General features: G+C 47.2%; 2 protein-coding genes across 2 annotated transcripts in view; one reads left to right on the top strand and one right to left on the bottom strand.

Annotated features, from left to right (window-relative positions):
* The window catches only part of LOC144484165 (uncharacterized), a 385,513-nt gene extending 363,997 nt beyond the window's left edge, over positions 1-21,516 (top strand). The window contains exons 2-3 of the mRNA XM_078202708.1: positions 20,324-20,888; positions 20,973-21,516. Of these exons, the coding sequence (XP_078058834.1) occupies positions 20,683-20,888; positions 20,973-21,516 (750 nt within the window). The 5' untranslated portion in view covers positions 20,324-20,682. The remainder of the gene's footprint in view (positions 1-20,323; positions 20,889-20,972) is intronic.
* LOC144484164 (uncharacterized) overlaps positions 1-24,091 on the bottom strand; it is a 58,888-nt gene that overhangs the window by 13,919 nt on the left and 20,878 nt on the right.

Here is a 24,091-nt window from a genome sequence, read left to right as displayed (position 1 = left end):
GACAGGCCCTTCGGCCCAAACTGGTCCATGCCCACCAGAAATGCCCATGTAAGCAAACTCCATTTGGCCCATATCCCTCTAAACCTTTCCTATCCATGTATCTGTCCAAATGCCTTTTAAATGTTGACAATGTCCCTGCCTCAACCACTCCCTCCAGCAGCTCATTCCACACATGTACCATCCTCTGTGTAAAAAGGCTGCTCCTCAGGTTCCCATTAATTCTTTCCCCTCTTAACTTAAACTTATGCCCTCTAATTCTTAATTCCCCAACCCTGGGAAAAAGACTGAGTGCATTCAACCTATCCATGCCTCTGATGATCTTATACATCTCTATAAGATCACCCCTCAGTCTCCTACGCTCCAAAGAAAAAAGTCCTTGCCTGTCCAATCTCTCCCTATAACTTGAGTACTGGCAACATCCTTGTAAATCTCTTCTGCACTCTCTCCAGTTTAATAACATCTTTCCAAATCAAGGTGACCAAAACTGAACACAATATTCCAGGTGCAGCCTCACCAAAGTCCTGTCCAACTGCAACATAACTTCCCAACTTCTATACTCAATGCCCTGACTGATAAAGGCCAGCATGCCAAAAGCCTTCTTCACTGCCCTATCTACACGTGACTCCACCTTAAGAGAACCGTGCACCTGAACTCCAAGGTCCCTCTGTTCCACGATACTCCCTGAGGTCCTCCCATTCACCGTGAAAGTTCTACCTTGGTTTGACTTTCCATGATGCAACACCTCACACTGATCTGTATTTAACTCGATTTGCCACATCACCACCTACACTACCTATTTCCACCTCAGTGACATCGCCCCACTTTGTCCTGGCCTCAGATCATCTGCTGCTGAAACCAGGTGGACGAAGAAATTGCTAAGCAGATTATGGATAGGTGCGGGGGTCACAGGGTAGTTGTGATGGGGGACTTTCACTTTCCAAATATTGATTGGTACCTTTGTACGTTGAATAGTTCGGATGGGGCAGCTTTTGTGCAGTGTGTGCAGGAGGGTTTCCTGACACAATATGTGGATAGGCCGACAAGAGGTGAGGCCACATTGGATTTGGTACTGGGAAATGAACCGGGCCAAGTGTTAGATTTGGTTGCGGGAGAGCACTTTGGAGATAGTGACCACAATTCGGTGTCTTTTGTTATTGCAATGGAGAGGGATAGGGCCGTATGGCAGGGCAAGGTTTATAATTGGGGGAGAGGTAATTATGATGCGATTAGGCAAGAATTAGGGGGTATAAGTTGGGAACAGAAATTGTCAGGGAAAGGCACAAATGAAAAATGGAGCTTGTTCAAGGAACAAATACTGCATGTCCTTGATAGGTATGTCCCTGTCAGGCAGGGAGGAAATGGCCGAGTGAGGGAACCATGGTTCACAAAAGAGGTGGAATGTCTTGCAAAAAGGAAGAGGGAAGCTTATGTAGGGATGAGGAAACGAGGTTCAGATGACTCGATTGAGGGTGACAAGTTAGCAAGGAATGAGCTGAAAAAGGGGCTTAGGAGAGCTAGAGGGGACATGAGAAGTCCTTGGCGGGTCGGATCAAGGAAAACCCCAAGGCTTTTTACTCTTATGTAAGGAATAAAAGAATGACCAGGGTGAGGTTAGGGCCGGTCAAGGACAGTAATGGGAACTTGTGTATGGAGTCAGTAGAGATAGGAGAGGTGATGAATGAATACTTTTCTTCAGTGTTCAACAAGGAGAGGGGCCATGTTTTTGAGGAAGAGAAGGTGTTACAGGCTAATCGGCTGGAGGAAGTAGATGTTCGGAGGGAGGATGTACTAGCAGTTTTGAATAAACTGAAGGTCGATAAGTCCCCTGGGCCTGATGAAATATATCCTAGGATTCTTTGGGAGGCAAGGGATGAGATTGCAGAGCCTTTGGCTTTGATCTTTGGGTCCTCACTGTCCACGGGGATGGTGCCAGAGGACTGGAGAGTGGCGGGTGTTGTTCCTTTGTTTAAGAAAGGGAATAGAAATGACCCTGGTAATTATAGGCCGGTTAGTCTTACTTCGGTGGTTGGTAAGTTGATGGAAAAGGTCCTTAGGGATGGGATTTACGACCATTTAGAAAGATGCGGATTAATCTGGGATAGTCAGCACGGATTCGTGAAAGGCATGTCATGCCTCACAAATTTGATAGAATTTTTTGAGGAGGTAACTAAGTGTGTTGATGAAGGTAGGGCAGTTGATGTCATATACATGGATTTTAGTAAGGCGTTTGATAAGGTCCCCCATAGTCGGCTTATGATGAAAGTAAGGAGGTGTGGGATAGAGGGAAATTTGGCCGATTGGATAGGTAAATGGCTATCTGATCGAAGACAGAGGGTGGTGGTGGATGGAACATTTTCGGATTGGAGGCAGGTTGCTAGCGGAGTGCCACAGGGATCAGTGCTTGGTCCTCTGCTATTTGTGATTTTTATTAATGACTAGAGGAGGGGGCTGAAGGGTGGATCAGTAAATTTGCTGATGACGCCAAGATTGGTGGAGTAGTGGATGAGGTGGTGTTAGGAGAATAAAGAGTTAATGTCCCGATTTCAACCCTGTCAGCAAAATCTCGTATGCTGACAACTGCTACGGACAATGGAGACAGCCTGTCCACATGAAAGGATAAACATGTCAAAACATAATTAAATTAGATCCGTGCCCAAGACATAGCGTGAATGATTAACCATTAAACTTGTTTTCTTGAGCTGCGAACAATAGAACTTGTATTGCACGAGACTGCTCTAAACATCACGTACTTGGCCGGATACCAAGAGTGACTCATATTCAGATGTCCAGAACAAAGAGAGGCTTTTCTCTATAAATATGCGGGAAAGTCCCTACTACAGCAGAGTCTGCCGTGGGTTACGTACGGACGCCCGGCGGGAGGTAAGCCACTCTACCTGGACTGACGGCTCTCCAGTCCACGTGTCAGGGTAGTTAAACTATATAAGGCTTAGCCCATTGAATGATACTTGTAGAACTTGTCCATGTATTGTGGGGAATAAAGAGACACATTTTATTCTAGCAATACTGGTGTAGTGTGAATTCTTTCTCTCAGACCACCTCCACGAACCTGTTACCGGTCCGGCAAAACATTTTGGCGTAGTCAGCAGGATACGGTGATAATTGGCGGTGGGGGGTTCTTGGAGAAAGATGTTTCGCAAAACTAAGAAGTTACAGGAGGAGGAAAAGGGAGAGGAAGCGATCATTCCGGGATGGGAAGGATCGTGGAGACCGGTTGCAGCGTGCCTCCGAGACGGAGGGGGTCGCGCTGAAAACTGGGGAGAGGAGACCCGAGATGGATCTCCCGGAGAAGTATTATCTACTCTGTTAAAAATACCCGTCCCTCTGAAGACCCCCGTGGAGGGAATTCAGCGGAGACTGTGGGTATGTGCAACAGCGTGGAAGAATCAGTTTAAACAACGACAGGAAGCCGAGCAGAATGCTCTTAAACTGAAACAGCAATTGGGAGAACAGGAATGTAATAATTCGTTGTTAAAGCAAAAAATAATAAAGTTAGAAACAGAATTAGAAGCCCTTAAAACCCTGGCTGGCCAGGCAGTGGGTTATGTATCCAGAATAAATCGGAGGAAGAAGCGTAAAAAACCTAGAGAATTGGAAATGGTGAAAATTAAAGCATTTGTAGCTAGATTGGGGGACGGGAGCGGCTGGAATCCCGATACGTGGGATGGAAACATTTGGAGTGATAGTGACAATGGTTCCCACTTTACGGGAAACCTGGTCCGACAATGGGCCACTGACAATCATGTGGAGTGGATATACCATATTCCGTACTATCCCCAAGCAGCAGGATTAATTGAAAGAATGAATGGAATACTGAAAACCTCATTGCGAAAGGCTAGTACTTCTGATGATTTGTCTAATTGGAAGGTGAAATTAAATCAAGTATTGAAGCAAATTAATAATCGACCGCTAGGTGGGGGAGTCACGCCTTTGAACCGAATGGTCCATGTATGTGAAACCCCACAAGGAGAATCAATCAAAATGTGGAAATTGGATGATAAAGCAGAATTACCGCGGCGAGCCACGCCTGGCTCGGCCGGTTTAGATCTAAGAACCTTAGAAACAGTGACCCTGCCACAAGATACACCTACTGTTATTAAAACCGGATTGGGATTGCAGTGCCCTAAGGGAACTTATGGGCACATCCTTCCCCGTTCTGGATTGTCCCTGAAGGGGATAACTGTTATGGCAGGAGTCATTGATTCAGATTATCAAGGAGAAATTGGGGTGGTTCTGTGTAATATTAAACCTGATCCCTATACTGTGACTGCAAATAATAAAATCGCCCAACTGGTGATTAAACCCTGTGAGATGGCACCGGCCGTTGAAGTTGGTATCCCACAGGTGGTGACTGAAAGAGGAACTGGTGGTTTTGGCTCAACAGATAAACCTGGAGCTAAAGTCTGGGTGAAACAGGAAACTGGCCCACCCAGAGCTGCTGAAATCATTGCTCAAGGCAGTGATGGAACCGTAACGGTAATGTACCCTGGTGAGCCCAAATGGGTTAATGTCCCTGCTAAGAAATGTTATCTACGAGAAGATTAACTATGTCTTGAAGATTGATCTCTTTTACAGGAATAAAACAGCATGGAACGATTGACGTTGATACTGATAGCAGGAATACTCTTGATCTCGTGGATATGGGTTGAGGGGACCCCTGGTCATCAATTGACCGAAAAGCTTGGCGGTTTTCGCCTCGCATGGAAGAACTCCACCCATAATAGAACTCAAGGGGAGTTCACTTGTGGCGCGAATCGAATGTGCGGAATCACGAATATAACGAGTGTGTGTAAGCTATATCGTTGTGAAAAATGCTTGGACAACAACAAAGCTCTCCCCACAACTGCTATGAATTGTACGGTTACCATAACGGCAGGAGCTCCACTTTGCCAGATACAAACAAGAAGGAATAGAACCTGTATGTCCAGTAAGGAAAATGGCACCACCTGGAATATTACTGTGACAGGTGAGAGGCCTCGATTGGTATGGTTCCAGAACAGTACAGAAATAAAAGGCCGCAATACATTCCTATATGCAATAATGTTCCTACCAAACAAGCCTATAATAGAACAAACACAATTCGCCCCAGTCCTACATACTTGTCGAAAGATGGCGAATCAGCTCACGCACACTGAGGTACACTGGACTGTCATTCTGCCCTCGCTACCTACCTGTTCTGGCGCCCGCAGGTGGCGAGCATGGTATGATACGCTGTTGGGTGGGACTGGTACAGTACTAGGTATCTCTAATGCGGCTGACAATGAAGTTACCAGAACTATGTTATCGGACACTGGATATTCGACATCACACGGGCTCCATACTGTCGGAATATGGATGCCCACGGTTGTGAAAACGCAAGTGGAAACAGCACGGATTCTGCTACGAACTCTGGACTGGGAGAAGCGAATGTGGAATGCGACACAGGAACTTATGCATAACATCACGGCGGCACTTAATATGACTATCTGCAACATCCAAGGAGTGCACATGCGAGTGCAACAAGAGAGGTTTATCCGAATAGTTACTACGGGTAACTCTCATGAACTGCGAGAACTCTGGAACATATCGGACACTTTGTGGGTGCAAGCCCGCTCAGATAAAACTGTTTGTAACAAAACAGCATGTACTGGACATTACACCTTGATGAATGTGGCAGATGTAATATCTGTATGTAAATACCATGTACTGCCTGTAATTACCCTGCATGGGTTTTACTTTCTGAGAACTAATGGTAACTGGTTTAGTCCTAAAAACAATTGGACTTATGATTTGTCAACATGTGAAGACACTGACAGAGGATTGGCATGTTTAACTATGACAAGATATCGCGATCCATGTTTAACTGATGACACGGCATTATGTGAGTGGCGAGTAGAGAAACCACGAGATATCTTGTGGCAGATTGGGCCCCACGCTGTATGTGTGGCCACCATACACCGCCACCCATTATTGCCGCAGATACCGTTCTCTGGGTGTTTGAAGGGGGTGTACATTTGGCATTGGGCGAACAAGACTTACAAATTGACTAATTATAGCACTGAATCTCGCTTGAGTACGGCTCAGTGGAAAGTTCTCCATATGCCATGGCGAGTCTCTCTCGACAGGTTCAAATGCGCATTGAATCAGTCGACGGAGCTAAAACATATAATTGACTCTCATAAGTCTAACGTGTCCCGTGTCATGGTCTCTACCTTTATAGCCGGAGAACAGGTAGTACATGCTGCGCGAATGATAGAGAATGAATCAGCCCATCATTGGTGGGACTTGCTAACCGGGATATCACAAACGGCCCGGCGATATGTTTTGCCTCCTCTGATATTGATATTTGTGATTGTTGCTGTTTTAACTTGTTGTAATGTACTTACCTGTGTATATGTCAGGCGTGTGAAACAGGGTTTGGAAAGTACCCTGTATCACACTGCGTTGAGGTAAATGGTGATTGAAATCGGTCCAACAGGTGGAATGTTAGGAGAATAAAGAGTTAATGTCCCGATTTCAACCCTGTCAGCAAAATCTCGTATGCTGACAACTGCTACGGACAATGGAGACAGCCTGTCCACATGAAAGGATAAACATGTCAAAACATAATTAAATTAGATCCGTGCCCAAGACATAGCGTGAATGATTAACCATTAAACTTGTTTTCTTGAGCTGCGAACAATAGAACTTGTATTGCACGAGACTGCTCTAAACATCACGTACTTGGCCGGATACCAAGAGTGACTCATATTCAGATGTCCAGAACAAAGAGAGGCTTTTCTCTATAAATATGCGGGAAAGTCCCTACTACAGCAGAGTCTGCCGTGGGTTACGTACGGACGCCCGGCGGGAGGTAAGCCACTCTACCTGGACTGACGGCTCTCCAGTCCACGTGTCAGGGTAGTTAAACTATATAAGGCTTAGCCCATTGAATGATACTTGTAGAACTTGTCCATGTATTGTGGGGAATAAAGAGACACATTTTATTCTAGCAATACTGGTGTAGTGTGAATTCTTTCTCTCAGACCACCTCCACGAACCTGTTACCGGTCCGGCAAAACACTGCGCTGATGAGTTTCCAGTGCAGATGGGAACCTGAATCCTTTCCCACAGTCCCCACATTTACACAATTTCTCCATGGTGCGGGTGTCCTTGTGACTCTCCAGGCTTGACAATCAGTTCAATTACAACATAACATGGGTGCAGTCTCTCTGCTGCAATGTATTTTCAGGCTGTTTAACTGGTTAAAGTTCTTTCCACAGTCACTCCGGTGTGTTCATGTTTCAGTGTGTGTGTGTCTCGGTGCTTTTCCAGTCACACTGATGTTTAAAATCTCCTGAAGCAGACAGAGCAGAGAAATATTTCCATTCTAGGTTCAAAGGTCGATGATATTCAGGTCCCAATGAACTGAGTGACTATGTTAGATTTTGATGTGAAGTTTGGTTTGATAATTGTCTTTAAATCTTCACCTTCTGATATCCTGCAAAAGGAAATTACAAAAGTCATCAGTGTCAGTACAGGATAGAAATTCAGAACAGACAATTCTAGTTTCTATAGAACATTCTTTCCTCTCTCATTCCCCAAAAGCTGTGAACCTCCATCCCACACACTCTCCCTCCATTCTCACTCTGCTGTATCTAATATTCACCCTCCCAATTCTCCTGAAGGTGCTGATTGAGGCTGATTGACAGATCCACGCTCGCTGCTTCCTGTCCTGGGCACAGAGAGAGCTGAAAATTTCCATGCAGGCTGCCAGACAGATAAATGTCTACATTACTGGAGTAAAAATGTGTGGAATGTACAGACCAAATTCACTCCCTTTCCCTTCAGTTGCTGCAAGTCCCCAATTTCCCCCAGAATGAGAAAAGAAATGGAAAGGGGGAAACATTGATTTCCTCCCAGATGTTGCCCAGAGGAGGGAGTTTCACTCTGAAGCTCATTGGACAACTTCCACATTGTGACATCACAATGGAGCCCTGCCTGAATCAGCCAATAGGAATCAGTCTCTTCCGTGATGACGAGTTCTGGAAGTTCTGGAAGACGAGAGTGTGGCTCATGTTGTTCCGTTGTTTAAGAAGGGTTGCAAAGAGAAGCCTGGTAATTACAGGCCGGTGAACCTGACAACAGTGGCGGGTAAGTTACTGGAGAGGATTCTGGCCAACCTTTGGATAATCAAGGTCCGGTTAGGGAGAGTTGTCAGAGATCCTGGGTACCAGCAACTTTAGGCACTCTTAGTCGACTTGAGTACAAACAGCACTGGACACCAGGCATAATCCAATGTGGGGCCTTTAATGACTTGTGCACAAGGAGAAACCCTGTGCAGCTGTCCCGCAAGTGGTTCTGATGTTACAGAAAAAGAACCCAGGTCATCCTGTGATCAGGGGGGCTGGTGGGAGGAGGGGGCGGGACCCAGGTCATCCTCTGATGGGGGGGGGGGGGGGGAGTGGTGGGAGGAGGGGGCGGGACCCAGGTGATCCTCTTATCGGTGGGAGGAGTGGGTGGGAGGAGGGGGCGGGACCCAGGTCATCCTCTGATCAGTGGGTGGGAGGAGGGGGCGGGACCCAGGTCATCCTCTGATCGGTGGGGGGAGTGGGTGGGAGGAGGGGGTGGGACCCAGGTCATCCTCTGATCGGTGGGGGGAGTGGGTGGGAGGAGGGGGTGGGACCCAGGTCATCCTCTGATCAGTGGGGGGAGTGGGTGGGTGGAGGGGGCGGGACCCAGGTCATCCTCTGATCAGTGGGGGGAGTGGGTGGGACGAGGGGGCGGGACCCAGGTCATCCTCTGATCAGTGGGGGGAGTGGGTGGGAGGAGGGGGCGGGACCCAGGTCATCCTCTGATCGGGGGGGGGGGTTGGTGGGAGGAGGGGGCGGGACCCAGGTCATCCTCTGATCGGTGGGGGGAGGGGGTGGGACCCAGGTCATCCTCTGATCAGTGGGGGGAGTGGGTGGGTGGATGGGGCGGGACCCAGGTCATCCTCTGATCAGTGGGGGGAGTGGGTGGGAGGAGGGGGCGGGACCCAGGTCATCCTCTGACGTGCTACGTTAACAAAATCAACAGTTACTAACCGAAATATAAAGCATCATGTGGTTTAGCTGACTTGACCATATTCCTACAGTTATTCAGTCATTAAAGACACAGTCATGGAGCATTAAACTTGCCTCGCAGGGCCCCTCATATCAGCACACAGGCAGCTGCTTTGTGAGACTGCGAGCAGCACAGACAAGTCAGAGATAAGAATGTCCTGAGAAGAGAGATTCATTGTGAAGGCTCAGGGACGGTTGATAAGATGTAAGAATTCTATGATTCTAAAGAACATTCGTTCCTCTCTCGTTCCCCAAAAGCTGTGAATCTCCATCCCACACACTCTCCCTCCATTCTCACTCTGCTGTATCTAATATTCACCCTCCCAATTCTCCTGAAGGTGCTGATTGAGGCTGATTGACAGATCCATGCTCACTGCTTCCTGTCCACCACACAAATCATAAGAAACAGGAGCTGCAGTTGGCCATTCAGCCCATCGAACTGCCTCAACCATTCATTGAGAATTGGCTGATCTATCGCAGCATCATTTCCCACGCTATCCCCCAGATAGAGAGAGAATAGAGCCAATGTTTCGAGTCTGGAGAGAGGAAAGAATGTTCCACAGAAACTAGAATTGTGTGTTCTGAATTTCCATCCTGCACTGACACTGATGATCTCTGTAAACTTGTTTTACAGGATACTGAAAGAGGAATCACAGGCCGAAATCTCAAACGTCACATCTAGATCTGACAGAGTCATATTCCTTGGGAGCTGAATATCATCGGCCTTTGAATCGAGGAGAAATGGTTGTCCGGCCTGATGACTTGAAAAGATTTCAAATATTAGTGTGACTGGAAAAGCTCCAACACACTGCCACACTGGAGTGAGTGTGTTCCAGTGCACTGAGCTTGAACCAGTTACACAGCCTGAATAAATATCACACCATTCACAGCAGGGGTGTGGACGAGTCTTCAACTGAAGAGAGGCAAGAACACCTGCACCATGGAGAAACCATGGAAATGTGCAGACTGTGGGAAGAGATACAAATACCCCTCTGAACTGGAAGCTCATCGGCGCAGCCACACGGTGGAGAGACCATTCACCTGCTCTCAGTGTGGGGCGGGATTCACTCAGTTATCCAGCCTGCAGACACACCAGCGAGTTCACACTGGGGAGTAACCATTCACCTGCTCTCAGTGTGGGACGGGATTCACTCGGTTATCCAGCCTGCAGACACACCAGCGAGTTCACACTGGGGAGAGGCCGTTCACCTGCTCTCAGTGTGGGAAGGGATTCACTCAGTTATCCAGCCTGCAGAGACACCAGCGAGTTCACACTGGGGAGAGACCATTCACCTGCTCTCAGTGTGGGGAGGGATTCACTCGGTCATCCAGCCTGCGGACACACCAGCGAGTTCACACTGGGGAGAGGCCATTCACCTGCTCTCAGGGTGGGAAGGGATTGACTCGGTTATCCAGCCTGCAGACACACCAGCGAGTCCATACTGGGGAGAGGCCGTTCACCTGCTCTCAGTGTGAGAAGGGATTCATTGATTTATCCGCCCTGCGGAGACACCAGCGAGTTCACACTGGGGAGAGGCCATTCACCTGCTCTCAATGTGGGAAGGGATTCACTCGGTCCTCCCACCTGCAGAGACACCAGCGAGTTCACACTGGGGAGAAGCCGTTCACCTGCTCTCAGTGTGAGAAGAGATTCAGTCTTTCATCCCAGCTGCTGAGACACCAACAAGTTCACGAGTGATTCCAAGGGTTGGATTCTGCTGTTATTGTTTCTGCTCTCAGTTACATCCAGGACTGCATTTTGTTCATTCTCACAGTTGGTCAATGGGGAGGGTCGGAGGGTTTCTTTCTGCTCGACTGGCCGGTCTCACAACTTTGCCTCCAGTGGGCTGATGCTCTTTGAGTCTTGTTGCGAATACCTGGTTTCAAATTTCACAAGGATCACAGAGTGACAGAGTGTTAGGAGGTTCAGAGATATTTAGTCAGCATTTCTGTCTGAAACCTCCCAATGCCCATCCAATTTCCTTTGTAATTGTTTATTGTCTCCACTTCCTCCACCCTCGTAGGCAGCGAGTTCCAGATCATTACCATTCGCTGCATCAAAATATTCTTCCTCACATCCCCCCTTCCTCTCTGACCCGAAACCATAAATCTGTGACCCCCTCATCCTTGTCCCGTCAGCTAATGGGAACAGCTTTTCTTTGTCCACCTTATCTAAACCTGTCAGAATCTTGTCCACCTCTATCAAATCTCCCCTCAACCTCCTTTGCTCCAAGGAGAACAACCCCAGCCTGACATCGACAATAAAGAACAAACTAACAGAATATATTAATACCTGAAATCAAATGGGAATGTCTAATTTCTGTTTTAAAGATATTGTGAATATATTGTCCTGGACAATAAAGGAATTGGAATAACTCACCTTGGGTGTGGTTGAATGGAATATATCAATCTGGTATCCACCTACAGTCTCCCTCCCTCATGGCACTGTGGATGTACAAAGAACAAAGAACAATACAGCACAGGAACAGGCCCTTCGGCCCTCCAAGCCCGCGCCGCTCCCCGGTCCAGGATTGAATCCTGAAACCAGGATCCCCGCCCAATTTTCCAGCCTATCTACATCCTAATATCCTATCCACCGAGCTGTCCCTCACAGCTACGATGCTTTGTTCATCACAACCTATTAACTCACCCCCACCCCCCCATTCCAGACCATGTGATCTCCAGGGAGAGGCGAAAACCCAGAGTGAAAACCCCAGGGCCAATATGGGGAAAACAAAATCTGGGAAATTCCTCTCCGACCCCCTGAGGCGATCGAAACGAGTCCAGGAGATCACACTGGCCCTGATCAGAAAATGCTTCCCAACCCTATTCATTTCCACTTCTGCTTTACGAACACCATCTGAATTCCCTGCCCCCGAGCCAGGTTCCCAACTATCCGCAGTCTCGCTCTGTACTGGCACCAGCAAGATGATCATAGAATGAAGCCTTGAAACGAGAAACAAAGAACAATTAGCCCACGCCGCTCCCTGGTCCAAACTAGACCACTCTTTTGTATCCCTCCATTCCCACTCCGTTCATATAGCTGTATAACATGTACTTACACCTCAGGCATTGTAGCAGTTCAAGAAGGCAGTGTTGGGGTTGACCACGGCCGAGGCAGCTACATACAGCCACATATTCTGTTATAATTGAAGGACTGCAGATTGAATGTGAGGCATTATGGGACTGGACTATCTTGACCACATTCCTGTGACTGCTCAGTTTCTGCAATCACGGACCATTAAAGCTGCTTAGCAGGGCCCCGACAGAGGACCTGGTGAGAATATTTACTCAGAATGAGTTAGAATTAAACTTGTTCCAGGACCGGCTGGTGTTCAGCAGCTGAGATTCTTGAATGTGTAAAAAGGGGGTCTGACCAATCAACAAACAGTACTTGGTAGTTGGTTAAGAAGTTAAAAAGCATTCTGAACCATTGCTTAACCTATCGTCAATTTGTGATAAGAACTGTGAGGGACTTGTGACCAGATATTTGGTGAAGTGATGGTCTACTCCAAGTAGCACTGGACTCAAAAGCAGACCTCTGAGAGTAGATTCTAACAGTTATAATCCTACCCAAGCATGGCCAGTGAAAAACCAGAGCTTGAGTGGGGACCAGACAGGTCTCTTACCTGCCATTTGGAAACTAAGAACAAGAAGCTTAGAGACAAAATGATTAGAGAATAGAGCCAACGCTTCGATTCTGGATGACACTTTGTAAGAAGCTCATCCAGACTCAAAACATTGGCTCTATTCTCTCTCCAAAGATGCTGCCAGACCTGCTGACATTTTCCAGCATTTTCTGTTTTCGTTTCAGATTCCAGCATCCGCAGTATTTTACTTATATGATAATTTGATTCGGTCTGATTGGAATCCCCACGACCCTCCCGCAAAACAGAGGGAGTGGTGGCAAAAGGAGAAAAAGGATAAGGATGATAAAGTCTGGGTTCTGATTCTCTGAGCCCATGTAGAATTAACAAAATGAGTGAACCAGTTTATAAAGAATAGAAGTTACCCATCCCTAACAAAAACTGATCAAATTAAAATAATTAGGTTGATGAATATAACAAAAAACATTAATGGGTGAAGTTTAAAATCAAGTTTGTTTTGTTGTTAGGGAAGTTTTTTAAACTTGTGTAAAGTGTCAAGTTTATTTCTGCTCACTCTCCACCCCTTTAGGTTCTGCAGAAAAGTTAACCCTTTCAGCAGACAGTTGATTTGTTTTTAAATTGCCCGGAAACTCGTGTCTATTTTAGTTTATAATTGAAGATTTATGGGAATTGGCTAAGATGGTCTTTTGACATTTTTAAAGTATAAAAAAGTGATCTTGAGAAGCCAATTTGGTAGAGAGAGGTGGAGGGAGAGATGTTTACAGAGAGGTGTCGAGAGCTGTTGGTTTCACAAGTTATCCACGTTTTCGGAGCCGTCACTTCATGTCCTGGTCTGAGAGGGATGGAGAGAAGTCTGTTCAATTGTTAAAGTGAAGGTTTCTGTAATAACTGTTAATCGACACTTTGCTTTTCATCTCTCTAACTTGTTACATGTTTAATGGTTAATAAACTTTCTGATTTCACCATTTGAAGCTTTCTTTTTTGCCATATGTTTAAGTCGCTGGAACCTGGTGTGATTTACGATTAGGGAGGTTATTGCAAACAAGAGAACCCCCATAAATCTTCATTCAGATAAATCAAAGTTCTTACAAATGGAAAGCTATCCTTTATTATGAGAGAAATTGAACATGGAAGTAAAGATATTATGCTTCAGTTACAGTAAGAAGTCTCACAACACCAGGTTAAAGTCCAACAGGTTTATTTGGTAGCACAAGCCACTAGCTTTCGGAGCGCTGCTCCTTCATCAGGTGAGTGGGAGTTCGGTTCACAAACAGGGCAAAAGAAAACACACTCAATTTACAAAATAATGGTTGGAATGCGAGACCAGGCAAGTCGTGGGGGTTACAGATAGTGTGATATGAACCCAAGATCCCAGTTGAGGCTGTCCTCATGTGTGTGGAACTTGGCAATCAGTCTCTGCTCAGCGACTCTGCGTTGTCGTGTGTCGCGAAGGCCGCCTTGGAGAACGCTTACCCAAAGATCAGAGGCCGAATGCCCGTGACTGCTGAAGTGTTCCCCAACAGGAAGAGAACACTTGCCTGGTTTCTTTTTGTTTATTACAAATACGTTAATACAAAACAATTACAAATACACAAAGAACAAATGTAAAAAAAAATACATTACCAATGGCTAACGCCATCCATTTATCAGTTACTATCTTCTATTTCGGAAGGGTTCACTAACGGTCATAGTTTTCCAGGGCATTGCCCTCTCAATACACCTCCAATTACAAATCATAATCTACAAAGTGACAAACATTAGTACAACACAACAAGAATAAACATTGCAGCATATCCGCCGCCCTCCAGGGCACCGCCTCCCGGGTTTTTCCCCTGCCGGGGATGCAACCCTCCAGAGGTACTCAGGTCCGGGGGTTCCACCTGACGGATGTTCGACTGGAGGCGGGGGGACAGGAAAACCACCCCGAACCTACTCAATCCGGACTGCCTTCCGGATTTTCGGCTGGGGCGGTGGGAAAAGCTCTCCGGGATACTCAATTCGGCCTGCCTTCCCAATTTTTCTCCCGGAGAACAAAACCCCCCTGGTGTTACCCCTCTGGGTGCCCCGGACACTTTCCCCAACTGGATGTCACACCCCCCGGGGTCACTCTATCCAGGGGGGGGGGGGGGGGGGGATACCCCCCAGGCCACAAACAATGCAAAGATTTTCCGTTGGTTAGTACAAACACGATATTACAAAACAATTACAAATGAACAAAGAACAAATCTGAAAAATACATTACCGATGGCGAACACCATCCATTTATCAATTACTACCTTCCATTTCGGAAGGGTTCATCATCAATTACAATTTTCCAGGGCATTGCCCTCAAAATACACCTCCATTTACAAATCATAATCTACAAATCTACAAACATTAACACAACACTACAACTATACACAACAAAAAATAAACACTGAAGCATAAGGGCACCGTCCCCTGGGTTTGTCCACCTGCCGGGGGATGCAACCCTCCAGTGGTTGGATCCCATGGGATAAAGGGGGAGGTGGCTAGATGGGTGGAGAACTGGCTTGGTCATAGAAGACAGAGGGTGGTAGTGGAAGGGTCTTTTTCCGGCTGGAGGCCTGTGACTAGTGGTGTACCGCAGGGCTCTGTATTGGGACCTCTGCTGTTTGTGATTTATATAAATGATCTGGAAGAAGGAGTAACTGGGGTGATCAGTAAGTTTGCGGACGACACAAAACTGGCAGGACTTGCAGATAGTGAGGAACATTGTCAGAGGCTACAGAAGGATATAGATAGGCTGGAAATTTGGGCAAGGAAATGGCAGATGGAGTTCAATCCTGATAAATGCGAAGTGATGCATTTTGGTGGGAATAATGTAGGGAGGAGCTACACGATAAATGGAAGAACCATAAAGGGTGTAGAGACGCAGAGGGACCTGGGTGTGCAAGTCCACAGATCTTTGAAGGTGACGTCACAGGTGGAGAAGGTGGTGAAGAAGGCATATGGCATGCTTGCCTTTATAGGACGGGGCATAGAGTATAAAAGTTGGGGTCTGATGTTGCAGATGTATAGAACGTTGGTTCGGCCGCATTTGGAATACTGCGTCCAGTTCTGGTCGCCACACTACCAGAAGGACGTGGAGGCTTTGGAGAGAGTACAGAGGAGGTTTACCAGGATGTTGCCTGGTATGGAGGGGCTTGGTTATGAGGAGAGATTGGGGAAACTGGGGTTGTTCTCCTTGGAAAGACGGAGGATGAGGGGAGACTTAATAGAGGTGTATAAAATTATGAAAGGCATAGATAGGGTGAACGGTGGGAAGCTTTTCCCCGGGTCGGTGGTGACGTTCACGAGGGGTCATAGGTTCAAGGTGAAGGGGGGGAGGTTTAACACAGATATCAGAAGGACATATTTCACACAGAGGGTCGTGGGGGCCTGGAATGTGTTGCCGGGCAAGGTGGTGGAGGCGGACACACTGGGAACATTTAAGACTTATCTAGACAGCTATATGAACGGAGTGGGAATGGAGGGATACAAAAGAGTGGTCTAGTTTGGACCAGGGAGCGGCGCGGGCTAATTGTTCCTGGTTTCTCGTTTCAAGGCTTCATTCTACGATCATCTTGCTGGTGCCAGTACAGAGTGAGACTGCGGATAGTTGGGAACCTGTCTCGGGGGCAGGGAATTCATATGGTGTTCGTGGAAGTGGAAATGACTAGGGTTGGGAAGCATTTTCCGATCGGGGCCATTGTGATCTCCTGGACTCGTTTCGATCGCCTCAGGGGGTCGGAGAGGAATTTCCCAGATTTTTTTTCCCCATATTGGCCCTGGGGTTTTTCACTCTGGGTTTTCGCCTCTCCCTGGAGATCACATGGTCTGGAATGGGGGGGTGGGGGTAAGTTAATAGGTTGTAATGAACAAAGCATCGTAGCTGTGAGGGACAGCTCGGTGGATAGGATATTGGTATGTAGATAGGCTGGAAAATTGGGCGGGGATCCTGGATTCAGGATTCAATCCTGGACCGGGGAGCGGCGCGGGCTTGGAGGGCCGAAGGGCCTGTTCCTGTGCTGTATTGTTCTTTGTTCTTTGTTCTTGTACTCATATCCGGGGGTTACACCTTACGGATGTTCAGCCGGAGGGGGGAAATGGGGAAACCACCCCGAACCTACTCAATCCGGAATCCCTTCCGGAATTTCAGCCGGGGCGGTGGGAGAGTCTCTCCAGGGTACTCAGTTCGGGCCTGCCTTCCCAATTTTTCTCCCGGAGAATAAAATCCCTCTGGTGTTACTATATCCGGGGCTTCACCACCCAGAACTTTCCCCAAGTGGATGTCACACCCCCCGGGGGTGACTTTATCCAGGGGGGGATGCCCCCCAGGCCACAAATAACGCAAGAAAATAGACGGGGGCCGGAACAAACCACCAACTATCATAATAGGAAAACCACATATTACAATAACAAACAATCCATGAACAACCATACAATTGTGAAACATTTCGGAGGCATCGCCTTCCAGAGCTTCGCCCATCAACATTCCACCGTCCGAAGTCGACAACGCTCAACTACAGTCCTCCAAAGTCCACCACTCCGGGCCAGAACTTCCAAAATCACACCCACTGGGGCTGCACCGTCTGGGGTCACACCTTCCGCGGCTGAACCTTCCGAAACCATAGTTCCCAAATGGCTCCTCCCTGGCTTGGGTCTTCCGAGATTGCATCTACCTGGGCCACGCCTTTCAAGGCACAGGAATCCCAGCGAGAGCAGCATTCAACAAGCCCCAGCCGAGACAAAAAGTTCTTACACAAGTCACAAACCCAAGCACTTGAAACAGAAACTTCACGCCGACCAAGGCGCTCCTCCCAGCGGCCACATTTCCAAAAGCTCACCGCAAGGCGCGGATAACTCCCAGTCAGGAGGAAGTTTGAGTCTGTCTGATGCCCCATCTTCATTCACGCAAAAACCCACGCTCTCATTGGCTGGAAGACCTGAGGCCTTCCGGTCCTCCAATTCTTCTCATTGGCCAGAGCTGTGAGGGGCGGTGAATCAAACGTACGCCTGTGCGGGTTTTGGGGGAATGCGCATGTGCGGGTGTGGGGCGGGGCCCGGGACAAAGCCGGCACGCTGACCATTGTCTGTCCGGGTCTTCCAGCCTTTCCCATTGGACAACAGCTCAGCGCGGCTGGAGGGCAAAGTCCCGCCCACCCCCACGTGGGGCTCCGCCCCTCATTGTCTGTCTGCGGGGGATTGACCAATGGGAACTCTGGAGGACCGGAAACACTCTGCTCCTCCAGCCAATCAGAGCACCCCCATTGTCTGAATGCGGAAGTTGCAAAATGAGCTTGTTGACCTCATTCCTGCCCGGCGAAGCTGCTGCTGCTACCTCTCTGAATGAAGATTGACTCAAACTTCCTCCTGTCTCTCCAACATCTGTGAGTAAAACTCTTTCTTTTCTCCCCCCTTCCATTTCTTTCTTCATTCTGGGGGGAAACTGTTGACTTGCAGCAACTGATCACGAGAAATAGATGCAGGAGCGGCCACCAGGCCCTTCATGGCTGATCTATGCCGGCTTCAACTCCTGTTGTGAGCCTTTTCCCATAGCCCTCTATTCCTCGATCTATCAACTATTTATCCACCTCCACTTTAAATACTTATAGTGATCCAGCCTCCACCTGTGGGGGAGAGAATTCCAGACATTCACCACCCTCTGGGGGAAGAAATTTCTGTGCACCTCAGTTTTAAATGACCGACCATTTAGCTTGTTCGAGACTTTTGCACTTGTAAAAATACCTCACCATCTATCCTGTCAAGCCCCGTCAGGATCTTATGTTTCAATAAAGTCACCTCTTTGTCTTCAAAGCTTCAAGGAATACAGACCTAGACAATTTATTCTCTCTTGATAGGACAACCCTCTCACCCAGGAATTTGCCTGGTGAATCTCCTTTGGACTACATCCAATGTTACTGTATCCTTGTTTAAGTAAGAAGATCGAAACTACGCAGTATTCCAGGTGAGGCCTCACCAACACAACCCCCCATGTTTTTAAACTCCAACCCCTTTGCAATAAAGGTCAAAATTCCATTTTTCTTCTTACCGACTGTGGGACCTGTCTGCTAGCTTTTTGTGATTCATGTGCAAGAACATCTAGATCCCTCTGTACTTCACTCACCTGCAGCGCCGCTCCATGTAGATAATCTCCCTTTTGATTTCTCCTACTGAAATACATGACCTCCCACTTCTCCACATTAAACTCCATTTGCCAGGTTTTTGTCACCCAATCTATCTATATCCCATTGCAGAATCAAAATATCCTCATCACAACATGTCCTTCCGCCTATCTTCGTATCAGTTGGAAACCTTACATTCTGTTCCTTCCTCCAGGTCATTAATTGAATAATGAACAATTGTGAGCCAAGAACTGATCCCTGTGGTACTCCACTAGTTACATCTTTCCACTCTGAAAATGACTAATTTATTCCAACTCTCTGTTTTCTATGTGACGGCCAGTTTTCAATCCATCTAATACACTTCCACCAATTCCATGGACCTTTACTTTATAGGCCAGTCTCTTATGCAGCGCCTTGTCAAATGCCTTTTGGAAATCATCGAATCATGGAATCCCTAGAGTGCAGAAGGAGACCATTTGGCCCATCGAGTCTGCACTGACTCTCCGACAGAACATCTTTCCCAGGCCCTATCCCCATAACCCCACATTTTTACCCCACTAATCCCCCTAATCCACTTCTATTGGGACACAAAGGGGCAATTTAGCATGGCCGTTCAACCTAACCCACACATCATTGGGGAGAGCCTGGAGCACTCGGAGGAAACCCACGCAGACACAGGGAGAATGTGCATACTCCACACAGACGCACCCAAGGCCGCAATTGAATCCGGGTCCCTGGTGCTGTGATGCAATAGTGGTAAAAACACTGTGCCACCCTATCTAAATACACTACATCTACAGATTGCTCTCAATCTACTCTCCCCTATTACATTCTCAAAGAATTCAAGCGAATTTGTCAAACATGATTTATGTTTCATAAAAGAATCTTGACGAGGTTTCAGCTTTCCGAAATGATTAGCTCTTTCCACTTTCATTATTGACTCCAGTATCTTGCCAACAACAGATGTTAAATTAACAAGGTTAAATTAACCCTGCCTTCTGCCTTTCTCCCTTTTTGAACAAGGTAGTCACATTGGCTGTTTTCCAATCTTCAATACCCTCCCAGAATTTAGCGAGCTACGAAAAATTACAACCAAAGTGTCCACTATCTCTTCAGCAACCTCCATTAAAAGCCGAGCGTGCAGTTCATTGGGTCCTGGCGACTTGTCCATCCTTCGCCACTGAAGGGAAAGGAAGGGAGGCCAGTCTGTATATTCCACACATTTTTAGTCAAGTCATACAGACATACATCTGTCTGGCCGCCTGCATGGAGATTTTCAGCTCTCTGTCCAGGACAGGAGGCAGTGAGCATGGATCTGTCAATCAGCACCTTCAGGAGAATTGGGAGGGTGAATATTGGATACAGCAGAGTGAGAATGGAGGGAGAGTGTGTGGGATGGAGATTCACAGCTTTTGGGGAATGAGAGAGGAAAGAATGTTCGACTGAAATTGTCAGTTCTTAATTTCTATCCTGTACTGACAGTCATTATTTTTGTAAACTCGTTTTGCAGGACATCAGAAGAGGAGTATTTACAGACAGAAATCTCAATCCAAACTACACACCATCTTCTGACAGAGTCACTCGATTCATCGGGACCTGAATATTAGCAGCCTTTGAATCTAGAAGGAGAAATGTTTCTCTGTTCTTTCTGCTTCAGAACGCTTTAAACATCAGTGTGACTGGAAAAGCTCCAGGATGCACACACACCCGAGTGAGCGTACTCCAGTGCACTGACTGTGGAAAGAGCTTTAACCAGTAACACAGCCTGAAAATACATCGCAGCATTCACAGCGGGGAGAGACTGTACCCGTGTTCTGTGTGAGATTTAACTGATTGTTTAACCTGGAGAGTCACAAGGACACCCGCACCATGAGGAAATGTGGGGACTGTGGGAAAGGATTCAAGCACCCATCTCAGCTGGAAACTCATCGACGCAGTCACACAAGGGAGGGACCATTCACCTGCTCTGTGTGTGGGAAAGGATTCAGTTTGTCATACAGACTGCTGAGACACCAGCGAGTTCACACTGGGGAGAGACCATTCAGCTGCTCTGTGTGTGGGGAGGGATTCAGTCAGTTATCCCACCTACTGAGTCACAATATCACTCACAGCAATGAGAGACTCTTTAAATGCTCTGATTGTGGGAGTGGATTCAAAAGCTCTCGGCATCTAATGTCCCACCAGCGCATTCACACTGAGGAGAGACTGTTCAGCTGCTCTCACTGCGCAAAGGGATTCATTCGGTTGTCCCACCTGTTGAGACACAATCTCACTCACACCAATGAGAGACCCTTTACATGCTCTGACTGTGGGAGCGGATTCAAAAGCTCTCGGGCACTGATGCTCCACCAGCGCATTCACACTGTGGACAGACCGTTCGGCTGCTCTCACTGCTCAAAGAGATTTAGAACGTCATCCAACCTGGCCAGACACCAGCGAGTTCACACTGGGGAGAGAACATTCACCTGCTCTGTGTGTGGGAAGGGATTCACTCAGTCATCCATCTTGTGGAGACACCAGCGAGTTCACACTGGGGAGAGACCATTCACCTGCTCTCAGTGTGAGAAGCGATTTACTGACTCATCCAGCCTGCAGACACACCAGCGAGTTCACACTGTGGAGAGGCCATTCACCTGCTCTCAGTGTGGGAAGGGATTCAGAGTTTCATCCCAGCTGCTGAAACACCAACAAGTTCACGAGTGATTCCAGGGGTTGGATTCTGCTGTTATTGTTTCTGCTCTCAATTACATCCGGGACTGCATTTTGTTCATTCTCACAGTTGGTCAATGGGGAGGGACGAGGGTTTCTTTCTGAGGGACTGGCCGGTCTCACGACTTTGCCTCCAGTGGCTGGTGCTCGGAACTTCAGAGATATTTAGTCAGCATTTCTGTTTGAAAACCCCCAAATCCCCACCAAATTTCCTTTGTAATTGTTTATTGTCTCCACTTCCTCCACCCTCGTAGGCAGCAAGTTCCAGTCCATTACTATTCACTGCATCAAAATATTCTTCCTCACGTTCCCCTCCCTCGCATCTCTGACCCAAAACCTTCAATCTGTGTCCCCCTTGTCCTTGTCCCATCAGCAGATGGGAACAGCTTTCCTTTGTCCACCTTATCGAAACCTGTCAGAATCGTGTCAGGAATGTAAAGCTGGAAATCCCTCCCTAACAGCACTGTGGGTGTACTTACACCTCAGGCATTGTAGCAGTTCAGGAAGGCAGTGTTGGGGTTGACCACGGCCGAGGCAGCTACATACAGCCACATATTCTGTTATAATTGAAGGACTGCAGATTGAATGTGAGGCATTATGGGACTGGACTATCTTGACCACATTCCTGTGACTGCTCAGTTTCTGCAATCACGGACCATTAAAGCTGCTCAGCAGGGCCCCAACAGAGGACCTGGTGAGAATATTTACTCAGAATGAGTTAGAATTAAACTTATTCCAGGATCGGCAGGTGTTCAGCGGCTGAGATACTTGAATCTGTGAAACGTGGGCCTGATCAATCAACAAACGATGATAGGTAGTTGGTTAAGAAGCATTCTCAGGCATTATTTAAATTATTTCATCATAAATTTGTGACCCGATAGTCGGTGAAGTGAAGGTATACTCCAAGTAGCACTGGATTGAAAAGCAGATCTCTGAGAGTAGATTCTAATGGTTATAATCCTACCCAAGCATGGCCAGTGAAAAATCAGAGCTCGAGTGGGGACTGGACAGGTCTCTTACCTGCCATTTGGAAACTAAGAACAAGAAACTTATCGATAAAATGATTATAGAATAGAGCCAATCTTTCGAATCTGGATGACACTTCAGAAGAGCTCTTATAAAGGGACATCCAGACTCGAAACGTTGGCTCTATTCTCTCTCCACAGATGCTGTCAGACCTGCTGAGATTTTCCAGCATTTTCTGTTTTTGTTTCAGATTCCAGCATCCGCAGTATTTTACTTTTATGATAAAATGATTCAGTCTGATTGGAATCCCCACGACCCTCCCGCAAAACAGAGGGAGTGGTGGCAAAAGGAGAAAAAGGATAAGGATGATAAAGTCTGGGTTCTGATTCTCCGAGCCCATGTAGAATAAACAAAATGAGTGAATCAGTTTATAAAGAACAGAAGTTACCCATCCCTAACAAAAAACTGATCAAATTAAAATAATTAGGTTGAGGAATATAATAAAAAAAAGATGAAGTTTAAATTAAGTTTGTGTTGTTACTGAATGTATTGTTGTCATTTTGTTGTTACCACACTGTATTCACCTCAATGCTTGTGGAATCTGTGTAGCGAGCAGGAATTGTTTAAACTAAGAATTTCTTCTTTCATTTTGATCAGCGAGAGGACATTATATTCTGTGAAATCTGCCTCAAGAATAAGGCTGATTGTTCAGTCTGAGTGTGAAAGAAAGATACGGGGGCGATCTTACCGGCTCGACTCGCCGCTCGATTAGACCGGTGAGCCAGGAAGATAGCGTGCGAGACTAAAGGATTGCTATCTTCCCGGCCCGTGTTTTTCCAGCTTCATTCCCAGAAAGGGAGTGAAGGTTATTTGCACAGAGTTGCCAACATCACAATGTGATTGGTGGGTTCAGCGTGGCTGCTTCCCCCCCCTCGCTGGCGAGACGTCACATCGCCGAGAATCACTACTGGTCTTCACCAGCGGGGACCAGGTGCTTGGGCCACACTGGGTGTGTTGTGTGGGGGGGGCTGTGTGTGTGGGATCGGAGGCCATTGAAGCCACCATGGTGGTCAGGGGCAGTGCCCATTGGGCAATGCCACATTCAGTACCCTCCTGGCCTCTGGCAGTGCCCAGTTGAGCACCATAAGTGTACCATGGGCAGTGCCAAGGGGATGGGTGGGGGTGTGGCTTAGTGGAGGGGTATTTATAATGACTGGGGGCTTATGCAAGGAGGGTGGACGCCAAGGGGGGAGCTTTGCATGGGGGAGGGTGATCGGGTGGTCGAGGTGAATCTCTGCCAAGGGGGATGGATGTGCACGGGGGGACGTTCAGGAATTGGCCATGGAGGGGGCATCATGGTGATTGAATAAGCAGTGACCCTTAATTGAGTTACAATTAATGAATCAGCCGTTATAGTAAAAGACTGAGTTTTTATTTGCTGTTAAAATGTAAAAGCTTAATTGCTGTGTATGTAACGAATGTGCAATGAAGAAAAATTTTTGAAGTTTATTTATTTGTGTCACAAGTAGGCTTACATTAACACTGCAATGAAGTTACTGTGAAAATCCCCTAGTCACCACACTCCGGCGCCTGTTCGGGTCAC

This window comes from Mustelus asterias, unplaced genomic scaffold (genome assembly GCF_964213995.1).
Source record: "Mustelus asterias unplaced genomic scaffold, sMusAst1.hap1.1 HAP1_SCAFFOLD_94, whole genome shotgun sequence".
In the NCBI taxonomy this organism is placed as follows: domain Eukaryota; kingdom Metazoa; phylum Chordata; class Chondrichthyes; order Carcharhiniformes; family Triakidae; genus Mustelus; species Mustelus asterias.
Note: the sequence above shows the minus strand (reverse complement) of the source record. Positions and strands in the feature narration are given on the sequence as shown.